The sequence below is a fragment of the Morone saxatilis genome, unplaced genomic scaffold (genome assembly GCF_004916995.1).
Source record: "Morone saxatilis isolate NCDOM2014 unplaced genomic scaffold, NCSU_SB_2.0 Contig17, whole genome shotgun sequence".
Taxonomy (NCBI): Eukaryota; Metazoa; Chordata; class Actinopteri; family Moronidae; genus Morone; species Morone saxatilis.
In genome coordinates this window covers 11,520,434-11,536,303 of record NW_023339729.1, presented here as the reverse complement: position 1 = coordinate 11,536,303, position 15,870 = coordinate 11,520,434, and the positions used below count along the sequence as shown (strand labels likewise).

Sequence of the window (15,870 nt, the reverse complement as noted above, 5' to 3'; positions counted from 1 at the left end):
AAAAGTTGCTGCTGGTCAGCGGCTTAGATTAAACAATGACGCAAAGTTCTCCTGTGGTGGGATTTCAGGGAAATACTGAGTCCTGTTTTGGATTTATGTGACACTGTATGAATGTGGATTTGGATTTTGTCAGTGGTATTATGCAACACAACTCTGCATTTGTCTTTTAGAGAAACCTGCTGACCAACACATCTGCTTACCATTATGTGGCCTGTGTCGTTTTACACCACAATCAGTCAAACACAGATTTGAGCTCTAAGAACGTCTGCTGTGGAGAAAAATCTGCAGCACCATGAAGCCAAATGTTGTTACTGTTGTCAGCATAGGTACCCCCCCCCCCCCCCTCCTGTGTATTAAGTCAGTGTTTGGAGTTTTATTTTATTGGATAAATGTTTGAGCATCCCAGGCACATATAGACTGATATAGACTGCTGCTACAAACCTTTTTCATAAAATCACTTAATTTCCTTTAAAGAACGTGTGACCACTTGAAAAATAAACGTGCGCTGTGATGCATAAACTATGTAAAGGAGACATATTTCAGTTATTACTGTACTGCATCAGCGGGAATATATAGAGATAACAATACATCTGTGTTTTGCTAAGGAGGAATTTAGAGTTCTTGTCTTCCTCCAAATCCTTTAAAGCTCGACACAGATGATGAATCAGGATTATTGTTTCCCTCTCCATTAACATACAGGCCAAAATCTCATATTCAAGATATTTGGATTCACAGTTTTCATGTGTAAATGAATGAGTCAGTTTTTACCAAAATTAGTTTGAAGCCTTGTGGAACTTAATTTTTTTTTTTTTTTACAGATATATTGTTCTCTGATTTAATCCCAAATATCAGTATTGTGTGCTTCAAAACTCCAGTATTAGTCAGACTATAACTAAGTTATTAGTTTTGTCCACATCGCTGAGTTGTTCCACTTCCTTGTTACAGGTGGACTATAAGGCAGACGAGTGGCTCATGAAGAACATGGACCCCCTGAATGACAATGTGGCAACGCTTCTGCATCAGTCAACTGACAAATTTGTGGCTGAACTTTGGAAAGATGGTAAGCTGCTACTTCTGTATCTCTAAACACTTTCTACAGTATTAGATACTAGAAAGAATCAATTTTAGTAGCACATCCTTTAAGTCTCTTTGTGTATGTACCTGTACCTTATTCAGTTAACCAGCATGTCAATATGTCTCTCACTCAAGCCTACTAACAGCAACTGTCTGCCTTGTTGACCCAGGCCTACACATTAATGATTTCTAAGAATTAATTTAACATCACCCTCCCCTCCCTGTCTCTTTCTCTGTGTTGTAGAGATTCAGACCATTCAAAGGGCTTCATTCTATGACAATGTCACTAGTCTGGATGAGCCGGCAGGTGAATGACTGGGTCGTGCTTTAGCAGACCTGGGCCAAAATAATTATAGCTGAAAATTAACAGTTTTGGTTCTCAAGGTGCTTGGTAGGCTAAATATAAGCGCTTCCCAAGCAGGTTAACTTCTTGAAAGTGTGCTGGTATATTTTTGCCCAGATCTGGCTGTATGTTTCATGCTTCAGCCGGCGCTGTGTCCGTCATAGCTACAATGGCTCCCATTTGCTTTCCGGCTGCATGGTTCCCTTGTCTCAGCCAAAAGCAGTAGTGCCTAATTCCTAGACAAGTTAAGGTAGAATATAGTCAGCTGCCCCCGCTAATCGAGGTAGTGTGCTTTAATCATAGTTTTTGTAGGCTGATATGGGTCTTGTGATCTTTGTATGGTCAATAGCTCTGAAGCAAGTGTTTTGGATGTAGTGCAGCTGTTTAGACTTTATAGCTGATTTCTGTTTTTGTCCTTCCTCTGTAAAGTCATACATCCAGAAGCAAATTAAGGATTTGAAGCTTGACTGAAGAAAGCGTAATGACAATTTCCCACCTCCCTCCTTCCTATATAGGATCACGGTAGCGGGAAATTGAATCCAGATGTTGGTATTTGCTTTGGCTTTGAGCTCTGACGTCAGTATAGAGGGTCCAGACAGAAAGCCATACATCATTTCAGTTTAAATGTTGAAACTCCAGCTGTCTGTGACTCATCAAATACTTCTAACTTTAATTTCTTCAGTGGGACATTAATAAGTGACATAATATAGTTGAGTGTAAAGTCATAATAACTTGTGTGCTTTGTAATTTTTTAAGTACACTGATATACTGACAAATTATAAAAATATCCACTATTTGATGGGTGATTCTTATTGTCAAGAATTTCCATGAAAAACCAATAATGAATTGATCTCACAAACTATTTGTCTGTGTATCCAAAGCCCCATTTATCTTATTCCTTTGTGCTATAGAGCCCCACATATCACTGAGTCAGGTTTGCCTTGCTGATGGTCTTTTTCCAGTGAAATGAGTAACTGTGGTTTATTTGGGTGTAAATATCATAGAGCGCAAATCAGTGCTAAAGAAATACACAATTTATTCCTGTTTGAGTAAGAAGTTAATCTTTCAAATTAAATTATTTCTTTTTACAAATGAAACTACATTGTACATTCGAACAATCGTAACCTGTTTTTGAGAGTTGCATCTTTAGTACAAATTTCTTTGGATTTGTTGACAATAACAAAAATCTGACTTTGAAGTGTACCCAGTGATTTTTTATTCTACTAATTATTTTATATAATTGTTTGGCTCAAAATCAAAAACTGTAAAAATTCCCATGACATCAATCGGTGACATCTTCAAAATATTTTGTTCGTCCAAAACCCAATATTCAACTAAACCATAAAGTAAGCCGTAGAAGCAGCATATTCTTCACATTTGCCAGTTGGAACCAGCATTTGAGGGCAAATTTGGCCTGAAAATGATATTTTGTTGATTGACGTCAATTAAGGTCCAGTGTGAAACTAAGAATTGTGTTTTCTTTATCTTAAATGAGGCCGTTTTTAACTATATGAACACAGCAGGTCGTTCTTGTACCGCCATTGTTGTACTGCATGTTTTCTACAGTAGCCCAGAACAGACAACCAAGCCTGGCTCGAGATGAAGTTTTCACGGCACCATCACTTTCTCCTACCGCTTGGAAGGCTGAGCCTGTATTCTAATGGTTGCAATCTGTAACTTCACCACTAGATGTCGCTTTCCCGGCAGAACGTTGATGAAGATTTTGTGTTTATAAGCAGCAAAATGTTGAAAAGCTTCCATCAGCAGCTGCCATCAAGCATCATCCACTTGGACCAGACAAGAGCATTTAAATTCTTTATTAAACTTTGTTAATGATTATTAAGTAAATCCTATTTAAAAAATATGCTATCATCCAAGGTAACAACATATAGAGCCCTGTATGTATAGGTATACATAGGCTACACGCTCCATCTCCATCTGCAGAAGCTAGTGGTAGTTCTTGACTTTGAATGCTACTTTGTTAGACTGCTGATGTTGTTAGTGTGTAATGTCTTTTTCATCCATCTGCACTTGGTCATGTAGCTACATTGTTACTGCTACAGCTGTTCCTGCAGTGCTTCTCTGCTCCCCATGAAGTCTTCCCACTCTAACCAGTCCCCCCTCCGCCATCTCCCCACCAGTTGACCGCATCGTGGGCCTGGACCAGGTGGCAGGGATGAACGAGACAGCCTTTGGCGCCACCTACAAAACAAAAAAGGGCATGTTTCGTACAGTGGGGCAGCTTTACAAGGAGTCGCTCACCAAGCTCATGGCTACACTGAGGAACACCAACCCCAACTTTGTCCGCTGCATCATCCCCAACCATGAAAAAAGAGTAAATACACAATTATCCTTATGTATAATCATACATAATCTAAACTTATTTATTAGAAGAAGGACCTGTAACTCATTTTATTATGTTATAGCTGTCACGTTGGTCCTAGTCTAGTTTTTATGGAAAAAATTGTTATTTGACTGTTTCCAAGGAAATCCATTAATGTTGACCTGTAGACCAAAAAAAAAAAGTCTGACATTTGCTTCATATTTCATGCCTCCCCAGGCAATGTCACATTCAGACTCTCTTAGTAGAGCAGACATTGTACGATAGAAATAGAGAAGTATGAATAGTCTTCTTTCTGTTCCTAATAGTGTCTTTGTCTTTTCCTTCAGGCTGGTAAACTGGAGCCTCACCTGGTTCGCCACTTGGTGTATGGGTTCTAGAGGGGGATCGCTTGCAGACAGGGGCTTTCCCACCGCATCGTCTTCCAGGAGTTCAGACAGAGGTAACAAACATCAAGAAAGCTTTCTGAACTCTGTAACTTCTATTTACACAGTTTCATTTTCACTTTATATTTATGTTTACTTTCGTTCACAGATATGAGATCCTGACACCCAACGCTATCCCCAAAGGATTTATGGATGGGAAACAAGCCTGTGAGAGAATGGTAGTGCTTTTTTGCTGTATATCATTTTTAAAACTGCTACCCTGGAAAAAATAACTCTGTATTCTGCAGAGGGAAAGAATTTGAAGAACTGGTGTAGGAACGGGGGGCAGTAGGACACATTTCTACACCTTGAGTTATCCTACAGGGACTAAATATTTGATAGTAAACTGTTGACACATTTGACAAGAAATATTTCCTTCCCATAATGTAAGTTTAACTCTGCCCACAAAGGTACATTCTCAACAACTCTAGTTGTGTATTTTATAGATCCGAGCCCTGGAGCTGGACCCAAACCTGTTCCGTATTGGCCAGAGTAAGATCTTCTTCAGAACTGGTGTTCTGGCTCACCTGGAGGAGGAGAGAGATCTGAAGATTACTGACATCATCATCTACTTCCAGTCTGTGTGCCGTGGATACTTGGCTCGCAAGTGAGTGTCAGATCTCTGTATTTTCATTCTAACTATTACTTCGGTATATACATATTTCTGCGTTTGGATGCCCAAGATGCATTTAAGTACTGTGACCACCCCCACAGGTGGTCTGAGAGACAAAGCAGCTTAGAGTTGGTAAAGTATAAGTGTCATGTCGAGTCACAGATGTATACCTAAAGCTCCTCGTTAAAAAACTTTAAAAAGTCACAAGTACTAAAGTGCTAGCATTTATAACAGAGCATAAAGCATTAAGCAGTATAATGAGGGAAAATATTTCTGGATGCTGACTGCAAAAGATACATTCTTTGTTTGTCAACAACAATATTTATGTATTATTTATATATAAACAATATTTTTACAGTGTAAAATGTGAAATGCACAATGTATAAATCACAATTTGAAAACAATGTGTCGCTCGTAGCTCACCTTGGCTTTTGTTTTTGCCTCCTTGTCCACAACTTTACTGTTTTTGTTTTCTATCAACACTCTGAAAGTGTGATCTTAAGCTGCCGCAGGCAGCTGTTTTCAGTGAACAGCAGACAGACACAGTTAGCAACTAGCTTGTGAGCATGTCATTGTTTCATTCACAACTTCTCATTTGTGCAATAAACGCAGCCCAACCATGGTCTTCAAACACACTGAGGTACCCAGATATTGATTTTTCGTCTGTTTTTTTCCTTCCTTTAGGGCCTTTGCTAAGAAGCAGCAGCAGCTGAGTGCCCTAAAGGTCCTCCAGAGGAACTGTGCTGCTTACTTGAAGCTGCGACACTGGCAGTGGTGGAGGCTCTTCACCAAGGTGAGAACCCTGACAGCTACCTACTCCAACAAAGTAGTTCACATGTGCTACGCAGATGATACACAGCTCTACAGCTCTGGTTTTCAGTCATTCTTTGATCAGTATGACCATAAAAAAGGTACTACATTTCATTCTGTGTGGTATCAAAAAGGTCTTAAAAAGCATTAAATGTAATTTGGTGAACACTTGCAGGAACCTTGTAGAGGTTGATTTTTCTCTCTCTCTCTTTCTCTCAGGTGAAGCCTCTGCTGCAGGTCACCAGGCAGGAGGAGGAGATGCAGGCCAAAGACGAGGAGCTGATAAAGGTGAAGGAGAGACAGCTCAAGGTGGAGAATGAGCTAGTAGATATGGAGAGGAAACACCAACAGGTAAACATGTCCTCTGTTATGGAAAGTAAATATTGTTTACAGTGTACACCCCCAATTACTGTATGTAATGTTTTCTATAAATGTTTGTTTGACAATTGAACAAATCAACCTGTTAGCTGTGAAGGCTGGATACATTGTTTAAACTGTTCCCTCTCTCCAGCTCTTAGAGGAGAAGAATATTCTAGCAGAGCAGCTCCACGCAGAGACAGAGCTGTTTGCCGAGGCTGAAGAGATGAGGGTTCGTCTGCTTTCTAGGAAGCAAGAGTTGGAGGAGATCCTTCACGACCTGGAGTCCAGGGTGGAGGAAGAGGAGGAGAGGAACCAGAGTCTGCAAAATGAGAAGAAGAAGATGCAGTCACACATCCAGGTTTATATTTTACTTAACTTCTACACACACAAATGTCTCTCCTGTTTTTGTTTTGACTTGGTGACATCCAGCACGCATTTAAATTAATGTGATGGATTTGATCTGTGATTTGCACACAAAATTTTAATTAGAATCATAATTTTCCTCATTTGAACTTTTAAAGGAGCCAAGAACTTATTTTCTTGATCAGTTTCTTGCTGTAAGTAACTAGATCCTGCATGAACTCAGTATTTTCTACCAAAGACTGAGTCAGTCACACACAATGATTTAACACAGTAGAGTGAATGAGGATTGTCTCAGGTTATCATACAGATACATATTTTGCAGCCAAGAGAGCTATATATTACTGCTTCCAAGATGCAGCAAATTTTACCCACATTATCATTTCCCACTTCTACACGGATCTGATGTTACCTTCCCCACAAACAGAAATGTCATATTTCCATCCTGTTTTCTGCATTCTTATTTTGAGGTTCCACTGGTGCTCTTTTAATCACGTCCTCCTGTTGCACCTTCTTTTTCTCGTTTTCTGACTTGACAGGGGGGCTGTGCGATATGGCGATATATATTGTATGACGGTAGAAAATTTTCATATTTTGTTCTGTTGTTTATTTCAAACTCTTCCGGAGAAAAAAAATATGAAGGGGTTGATGAAACAAGGATGTGATGTTAATATACCTGGGTGACTTATGTGGCATTAATACTTTATATTTTGTTACATGCTTATTGTAAATTTTCACAAAGGTTCTGAAATCCTACTGCTTATCTCGATGAACCAACTCCTAATAAACACAACGGTAGTGGATTTACACAAAAAATTACTTAAAATTTGAGATACAGTTGGATGGAAACATGCCTAGTGTTGGTAGCCTTGTCTGTCTGCAACTACCTGTTGATACCTGAGATACGGGGGCAGCATATAGCTGCATTTTAGGGCCAGATAACGATTGAGCTTGAGTTGTGCTGGAATTTTAGTAGTAGTTTTTGTTTTGATTGTTTTGATTTGTTGTCCTGATGCTCCTCAGTGTTTGTAATAATGGATGGTGTTAAGTCACTAAGGCTCAGGACAAGTTAACTGAGGGTCTTTCTTGCTAACTGAGGACACTCCTTTCTGTGAGTGATGGTCACTTCTTTTAATGGTTTTCTAGAATTTGAGGTTCTTTTTTTTTCCAATGATGATGTTCAGAGGGAGCAGACCTAATTCTGCCAACAGGCTGTGTGTGCTGCAGTCGTCTGCATGTGTTTTTTCATACTGGTACCATATTCCACTACTATAAAGTGCAGCTGGTTTAATAATGGCTTTGAATATATTATAAATATATAAATAAATATATTAATATATATTTCAGCCAGATTTGGATCAAGATGTAAAATGCTCTTTTGCCTTTTCTTTTCTTTCACAGCCAAATCAAAATGTTCTGTTTCCAATGTTTCGTTGGGTTTTTGGGATTTTCTGGGAGACAAGTACTTTGGTTTTATTAAGATTTAGTTTCAAGGCCCACATGTGGCAGTTTCCAATACAATCAAGCTTTGTTGAAGCCCTTCTTTGTGAGGAGAAGAACTAAATCAGCAGCATACAATAAACATTTGATTTCAGTACCACATGATGACAGACCTGGCACTATAGAAGACAGTCATTTTTATGTTATTCCATTTATAAAGAGATCGAAGCGTGGAGGACACAGCATTGTCTAGAACATCTGATCAATCGCACTGACACTGATAAAGCAGATTGGAGTTTTCTTGTGTTTGTAGTGCTTTCTAGTGCATTTAAGTAATACCTTAAGATATTTTTTGATTACATTATTACATTTTTTAAACTTCCATGTTTTTATAAAACTCAGTGTTCAGACTTAAATCTTTATGTGTGTTTTCCTCCCCCCAGGACCTGGAAGAGCAGCTCGATGAGGAGGAAGCTGCGAGACAGAAGCTGCAACTGGACAAAGTGACGGCTGAGGCAAAGATAAAGAAAATGGAGGAGGACATTCTCCTGCTTGAGGACCAAAACTCCAAGTTCCTCAAGGTGAGAGGATTATATCTGCACATAATGTTTTAAAATTGGTATAAGATATTGGACATGACACATTTTAAACAGTGTATATATGTCACAGAAGCAACATAGAACTTACATTGTTTTTATGAACTGTTCAAAAATAACAGTTGTGGGTCTTAAAGCCTCCAATCTAACCCACACTAATTTTACCCAACAGGAGAAAAAGCTGCTGGAGGACAGGATCGGTGAGATGACTTCCCAGCTGACAGAGGAGGAGGAGAAAGCAAAGAACCTCGGCAAGGTCAAGAACAAGCAGGAGATGATGATGGTTGACCTGGAGGGTAAGAGACTCCGAGCGAGTTACTATAACTGGCTCCTTTGTGTGTCCAAAAATAGGGAACATTTACCAGAACAGACACAAAGTAGGCTGCAAAAAAGATTTTGTGGTGCTTGAATTAACTGTCAGAAAGAGAAAGAAGAGATAGAAGTTCATAGTCGTATTGACATTATACCAGCAACATAGACACCTTTCACTACATGTTCAATGTCTATATCTGTAGAATATGTTACTGAAGTGAAAAGAACTATAAATGTATTTTTTCACCTCCTGTATCTGAGATTAAAAGCTCTCTCGTGTTTCTGTGGAAGAATCCATTTATCTAATCCATTTATATGTTACCAGGGCTTTTATTGTATTGTATCAAAACCAAACTTAGTATAGAAAGATAGGGCTGGCAGCAGCAGAAACGCTCTCTCTGTGGTCACTTTAGGTGTGCGAGCTGCAGGTGTTCAACGAGGGAGCCGTCATGCACTGCTCAGTTCGGCTGTTAAGGAAAGAGGAGCCGCAAATTCAAAAATCTGCTCTAAAAGTCTGATTGGTCCCAATAACAAATACCTTCAACTGAGGAAACCCCCACATAAACACTGCAAATGCCACATCTGTCCATTCATGCTCCACCGCAGAACAGTGGAGCGATGTCCGCAGTGCAACAACCATGTTACAATGACACTGTGCTGACTTGTCAATGAGAAATTGAATTAGTGATAGTGAACGATAGTGCAGTATAGATATAAAATACAACAGGCAAATCTGAAACATCTGACATATATAAATCTAAAACAATTTCATAAATGGCAAAAATATGCAATATGACTTTGTATGGCTTAATTTTAGTGCCAGGTCACTAAAGACACGAGGTATGTAGGAACATTCATGCATTTAAGAGTTAATGAGCTGAAAAACAGCTAATCTGATTAGCATTAGTTGTGTCAGGCTGTTAGCAATTATGTGTTTGTGGTTTGTCACTTTCTGTCACCTCTTTGTGCCTCGCATGACCCCTCTGAACTTGTGACTTTCAACACCCTGAGATGAACTCTGGCCAAATGTTGTGGTTTTTTTGGATTTATTGGCTATTTTGTTTATGCCAAATGTGATCATACCTCACTTCAGAGCGTTTAAAGAAGGAGGAGAAAACACGGCAGGAGCTGGAGAAAGCCAAACGTAAACTGGACGCTGAGACGACGGACCTGCAGGACCAGATTGTTGAGCTTCAGGCTCAGATAGAGGAGCTGAAGATCCAACTGGCCAAAAAGGAGGAGGAGCTGCAAGCTGCTCTGGCCAGGTCAGTGATGGACAAAAAGTGCACACAACTGTCACAACTGAAAGGACTGCATCACACACATTCTGCTAAATATATAACGCTGATGAATACAATTTTAGCAGTGATCGTTTACCAACAGATGAACTGAGCCTGAAAAGCCATCACTTTTTTCATCTATATGTACAAAACACACAATGAGCTGCTGAAATAAACACTGAAATACTCCAATTTGTTCATTCTTGGTACTCTTGTGCAAATCTTAGATTTTGTTACTGGACATCAGACTTTAACGGTTTGAAGATATGTCGGTTTTGTTATGAAAAAACAAACATGAATCCTGACTGGAAGAAAGAATTGACTAAATGCATCCTTTAGTTTGATATCTGAATGCGAGGCACTATATTCTTTTTGTTGAACTCAAGGTTACACAAATACAGAACAAATATTAATATGGTAAACCCATCAACATACCTCTTTTCTCCATTACCTCTCAACTCATTTTGAACCATAATGATACTGAAAAAAAAGAAAGGAAGAAAATGAAAAGTAAAAAAAATCTCTCCACATGCTGTCAAGGAGATTTTTTTTATGACCAAAGTATTGGATCATATGACCCCAGCGCAATAAAACTCATAAAAACTTAATTTTCATGTCTTTAAGCCAGAAAGAAGCCTTCGAATGGACTGATGAATTCCAGATAAATATAACTTTTAATTTATTTATTGTTCAGTGGCTTTTTTTTGACGGGAATATCAAAGATAAAAGTGTTTGTCCTTTTACATTTCCAAAATAAAAGTAAGAAGTACCTAATAAAGTGCGTTACATCTTATTTTTTTTACATTCAAATGCACAAAAGTGTAATATTTCGCTCATTTACTGACTTTAAAGAAACAATACACTGAAGGGTGTTTTTACAGCCACTACGAGGCAGATGCACTCTTCTTCACTCTCATCATTACAAACCCTAACCGGTGTGGTGAAATATCAGCGTTGGCGTTGGTGTTTATGTCAGTATGTAATGTTCACTTACATCCTCTCACTAGTGCAGTAAATCTCATCTCCATGACAACTGCATTCCACTGTGGTGCTGCCAAGTCGCTAGGATAAGACCTGAAATAGACGTTACAACCACGACGACATACAGACAGCACTGAGTCTGAACTCTGAGCAGCAAACGTCCTCTTCAGCTGCTGCAGGCAGTGTTTCAGCACACATACCCTTTCCCTCTATCTTTCACTCATCACAGTCCCTCTCTGCTTCTCCTCTGCTCCCAGCTGCAGTGTTTGCCTTCAGCGACACTGGCTGAGACCAGTGCATCTTGGAAGCAGCCGTGTCTGATTACAGGAAAATTGATGTTGATTGATGCACTCAGTCTTGGGCTTTGCAGTAGTTTTTCCACATGAAGTAATTTGCCAGTGGAGGAGAAACTATTAAGAAGGCTGTTTTTTTATCGTCAGAGAATTTTTTTTACTTCTTTTGTGTCCTGATTGTTGGCAGTTATGATTGTAAAAGACCTGCAGCAAAATATTTCTTAATTAAGATCACTCCTCCTCACTTTCCACAGTGGGAAAAATCTTCTGAGCAACACGTGTGGTGTCATATATAATTATTTTCCAATTTAACCGTCACTAGACAGACATGCATACAGATGAGGTTAAACAGCTGTGGAGGTCTTTGCTCTGAAGGTCAGCTCAGATTATTTTAATGTGGCTTCTCAGCAGTTGTCTCTTTACAGCAGGCCAATAGTCCAGAAAACAGGGGTCGACGGTTTACGTCTGACTAATTTCACAGGCAGAAATCCTCAGTTTAGTCACAGATCCAGTTAATTAAGCTTCCATTAAACTTAATGTGCCTCATTTTGAATGCAGCAGCTACTCTGAGAACGATTGTATTATCTTTGTTTGGAAAATGGGGAATTACTTTTATATGGATGTCATTAGTGCCTTTAATCAATGCTGTGGCATTGTGTTAATTATATAACTGAATCATTATAACATTGAGTGTGTTCAATCAGTGGGTTTATATAAAATGAGTGTTGTAGCCAGGATGAATTTTACTCAGCCTCGCTTCCAACAACAAACAAATCCACAGTCTCATTACCATACAACATACAGATTTCATGTGGACAGCTTCAGCGGTGAACAGTTGACCACACTGCCACCCTGTGTGCACTGGTGGCCTCATTTCAGTTACAAAATATGACATCACTGACTCCTGCATTAAAAGTACATTTTATTACTTTAGACAGACGATAAAACTTAGATAAAACTAGTTGCATGCAGTGCATTCACATCACTGTGTTCTCAAAATGAATGAATAAACAATAAATGAAGTGCCAGTTTAAGTTTGTGCTTTAGTTCAAATTCGAGCACTGAAAGGAGTTGAAATCTCAGGTGAAGTGTAGGTGATGAATTAATCAGGAAGTGTGAGGTAAAGTGGAAGTCCTTAGCTGAAGTAAATTGTGTATCTATAATGAAAGTTAGGAGCTGAAAAGGTTTTTTGTTTGTTTAAAGGTGAAGATCTGAGACCTGAGAAAGGGTTTGAAGTAAGAACTGAAAGGAACTGAGGTGTTAGTTGAAGTGTACAAGAACATACACATGTCTTATAGATTCTTATGTTTAAACATTAACATTAAAAAATTGACTATTTTAAGATATTAATTTGGTATAGAATAAATCTTTGGAAATTCAGATCCTCAGCTGAATGTTTAAACTATAGATTTTCATTATTTTCATTACAAGGAAGACTCAGTTGAGTGATAAGGGTCTACTCTGAAAAACCAACTCATGTACTTTTGTGTCCCCAACCAGGAGTGACGACGAGACCATCCAGAAGAACAACGCCTTGAAGCAGGTTCGGGAGCTTCAGGCCCACCTTGCAGAGCTTCAGGAGGATCTGGAGTCAGAGAAGATGTGTCGAACTAAAGCTGAAAAACTCAAAAGGGACCTGAGTGAGGAGCTCGAGGCTCTGAAGACGGAACTGGAGGACACGCTGGATACCACCGCTGCCCAGCAAGAGCTCAGGTGTTTGTTTAAAGCTGGTTTATCAATGACGATAAACCCTGTTTATGGGTTTTGGGGTGTACGACTGCATATGTAAAAAAGTTGTATTAAGTGTTTAGCGGTTCCAGTGGGTGCTGCTTGAACGGCAGTCACTTGATTATACAAGATTATGTGCTCATTCCTGAGTGGACAGTTAATTTTATGAAGACGATAGTAGCAATAAACAATGCGTGTTAAGATGTTTTTGTATTGTCTCTTCTAATGTGTCCTCTTAACCTTCTCACTTGTGTCCAAACTCCAGGTCCAAGCGAGAGCAAGAAGTGGCAGAGCTGAAGAAGGCCATAGATGAAGAGACCAAAAACCACGAGGCTCAGGTCCAGGAAATGAGACAGAGGCACGCCACAGCGCTGGAAGAAGTGTCCGAACAGCTCGAACAGGCCAAGAGGGTGAGTGGGTTCATCAGTTGAATGATATGAAGACATAAAAACAGCCAGTTTATCTGCTGTCGGTTTCAATATTGCAACTCCATTGTATTTGTCCCAGTTTAAATCCAGAGCGTGACACAGAAGCATAGATAAAAGCATTATTTTTTGTTTCTGTGCAGTTCAAAACCAACCTGGAGAAGAACAAGCAGAGTCTGGAGAGTGATAACAAAGAGATGGCCTGTGAGGTGAAGAGTCTGCAGCAGGCAAAGACGGAGTCAGAGTACAAGAGGAAGAAACTGGAGGCCCAGCTGCAGGAGTTTATGGCCCGAGCCACCGAGGTAGAGAGAACCAAGGGAGAGCTGGCTGAACGCTCCCACAAACTGCAGGTAAATACCTCCACGGACAGTTACAGACGTCAGAGAAGCACAGATTTGGAGCAGTTTTGCTATAAAATGAAGGGTTATAACCCCAGATTACTCTAGAAACAGAATAATTTAGCATGAACTCGAGTTCCAAGGACAACATTTTTTTTTGTGTGTGTAAATATTTGCCTAGTTTATTGTAAAGGGAATATTCATGGCTCGCTTTGGATTGTGCTTTCCTTATAACCCCTCGACTTTCCTTAGACGGAGTTGGACAATCTGTCGTCCTTGCTGGAGGAGTCAGAGAAGAAGGGCGTCAAACTGGCCAAGGAAGTGGACAAACTGAACAGCAAATTGCAAGATTCAGAGGTATGAAACATCGGCCTTTTCTGAAACTCGATTTAGAATCACAAAGATATCAAATATTTGTTACAGAAATTTCTGGTTGTGTTCTGTCGTGTAGGAGTTGCGTCAGGAGGAGACACGTCAGAAGTTGAACCTGAGCGGCCAAATCCGCCAGCTGGAGGTGGAAAAGAACACGTTGCTGGAGCAGCAGGAGGAAGAGGAGGAAGCTCGACGCAACCTGGAGAAACAGCTGCAGACGGCGCATTCTCAGGTACAGTCAGTCGTACAAACGTTAATGAGTCTCATACACATGTACACTACATAAAGACACATATACACATTAAAACACACAAACCTATGAGGCCAGCAAACCTGTCAGGTACCACTGATACTCGACTGAGCGCCAAGAGAAGGGCCTGGCAAAGGTTTCCAGCTGTTTACCAGCTGTGAACACCTGTCCTTGATGGGCAGAGCAGCATGCATACAGCTGTAAAGCAGTGAGGCCTTGCAGCAAATTAAAAAAGTGTGGTTCATATTAACAAGGATAAGTAGACAGGAGGGTACTACTGTGTAAATCTGTGGTATATACATATGTATGTATGTATGTATGTATGTATGTATGTATGTATGTATATATATTCTGTTTCTTTTCATCCACATCTCCTACTGCCTTTATGAGTTAATAGTCAGAATCAATAACAAGTCACTTTTAGGTTTGTGATGTTTATGCACACAGAATTGGAACTGGGTAAATAAGCCACACACAGTGTTTATCTCAACATTTCTTTCAGCAGCTCAGGTAAATATGTGTTTGTCTGGAGGCTGATGGATCTCATTAGTGAACAGAAATATTGGAGATGAGATGAGATTCATTATGTCAGTTGATTTGTTACCGTCAGCTTTGCCCATATTAATACCGCTCATTTCACCAGCACACATCCCTGTGACCACAAAAAAAGCAATATGATGATTTTATATAATCGTTATATATTCACTTATTTAAAAAATGTCCTCCCTGTAGCTGTTTGAGACAAAGAAGAAGCTAGAGGAGGATGTGGGGGCGATGGAGGGCCTGGAGGAGGTGAAGAGAAAACTCCAGAAGGATGTGGAGCTGACCAGCCAGCGTTTGGAGGAGAAGACTATGGCCATGGACAAAATGGAGAAGACCAAGAACCGACTGCAGCAGGAGCTGGACGACCTGATGGTGGACCTGGACCACCAGAGACAGATCGTCTCAAACCTCGAGAAGAAACAGAAGAAGTTTGATCAGGTACACTGGACTGGCAAAATGTTTTAGAAGTGATAGATTGAGGTCAGGTGTATGTGAGTGTACTGAAGATCATTGTTTCTCTGTCTCCGCTAGCTGCTGGCTGAGGAGAAAACCATCTCGGCCCGTTATGCTGAAGAGCGTGACCGTGCGGAGGCTGAAGCCAGAGAGAAGGACACCAAGGCTTTGTCCATGGCCAGAGCTCTGGAGGAGGCCTTGGAGGCCAAAGAGGAGCTGGAGCGGTTTAATAAGCAGCTCCGTGCTGAAATGGAGGACCTGATGAGCTCTAAGGATGATGTGGGGAAGAATGTGAGTGACTTTTGACCTCTTTAATGACACCTCTGTTTCCTCTGTATACAGTACATTCATGATTATTCTTTCTGGAAATCCACTGAGGGTTGTCTGAGGACCTTTCGATCTGGCTTTTGTCCGGCTTGTTTTGCTGATGTTATGGTCTTGTTCCTTCTCTCAGGTCCATGAACTGGAGAAGTCCAAACGAACGCTGGAGCAACAGGTGGAGGAGATGAGAACTCAGCTGGAGGAGCTGGAGG

General features: G+C 40.1%; 1 protein-coding gene across 1 annotated transcript in view; it reads left to right on the top strand.

The window, feature by feature from the left end:
• Positions 1 to 15,869, top strand: part of LOC118326599 (myosin-10-like) — a gene marked incomplete at its 3' end in the record, with an annotated part of 48,717 nt that extends 32,848 nt beyond the window's left edge. Inside the window, 19 exon segments of the mRNA XM_035659626.1 lie at positions 946 to 1,060; positions 3,559 to 3,752; positions 4,088 to 4,200; positions 4,293 to 4,362; positions 4,630 to 4,790; positions 5,481 to 5,589; positions 5,826 to 5,957; positions 6,118 to 6,324; positions 8,210 to 8,347; positions 8,535 to 8,658; positions 9,768 to 9,939; positions 12,729 to 12,941; positions 13,222 to 13,366; positions 13,525 to 13,731; positions 13,972 to 14,076; positions 14,171 to 14,323; positions 15,074 to 15,322; positions 15,416 to 15,628; positions 15,792 to 15,869. Of these exon segments, the coding sequence (XP_035515519.1) occupies positions 946 to 1,060; positions 3,559 to 3,752; positions 4,088 to 4,200; positions 4,293 to 4,362; positions 4,630 to 4,790; positions 5,481 to 5,589; positions 5,826 to 5,957; positions 6,118 to 6,324; positions 8,210 to 8,347; positions 8,535 to 8,658; positions 9,768 to 9,939; positions 12,729 to 12,941; positions 13,222 to 13,366; positions 13,525 to 13,731; positions 13,972 to 14,076; positions 14,171 to 14,323; positions 15,074 to 15,322; positions 15,416 to 15,628; positions 15,792 to 15,869 (2,898 nt within the window).
• Between the last annotated feature and the right edge of the window lies 1 nt (position 15,870).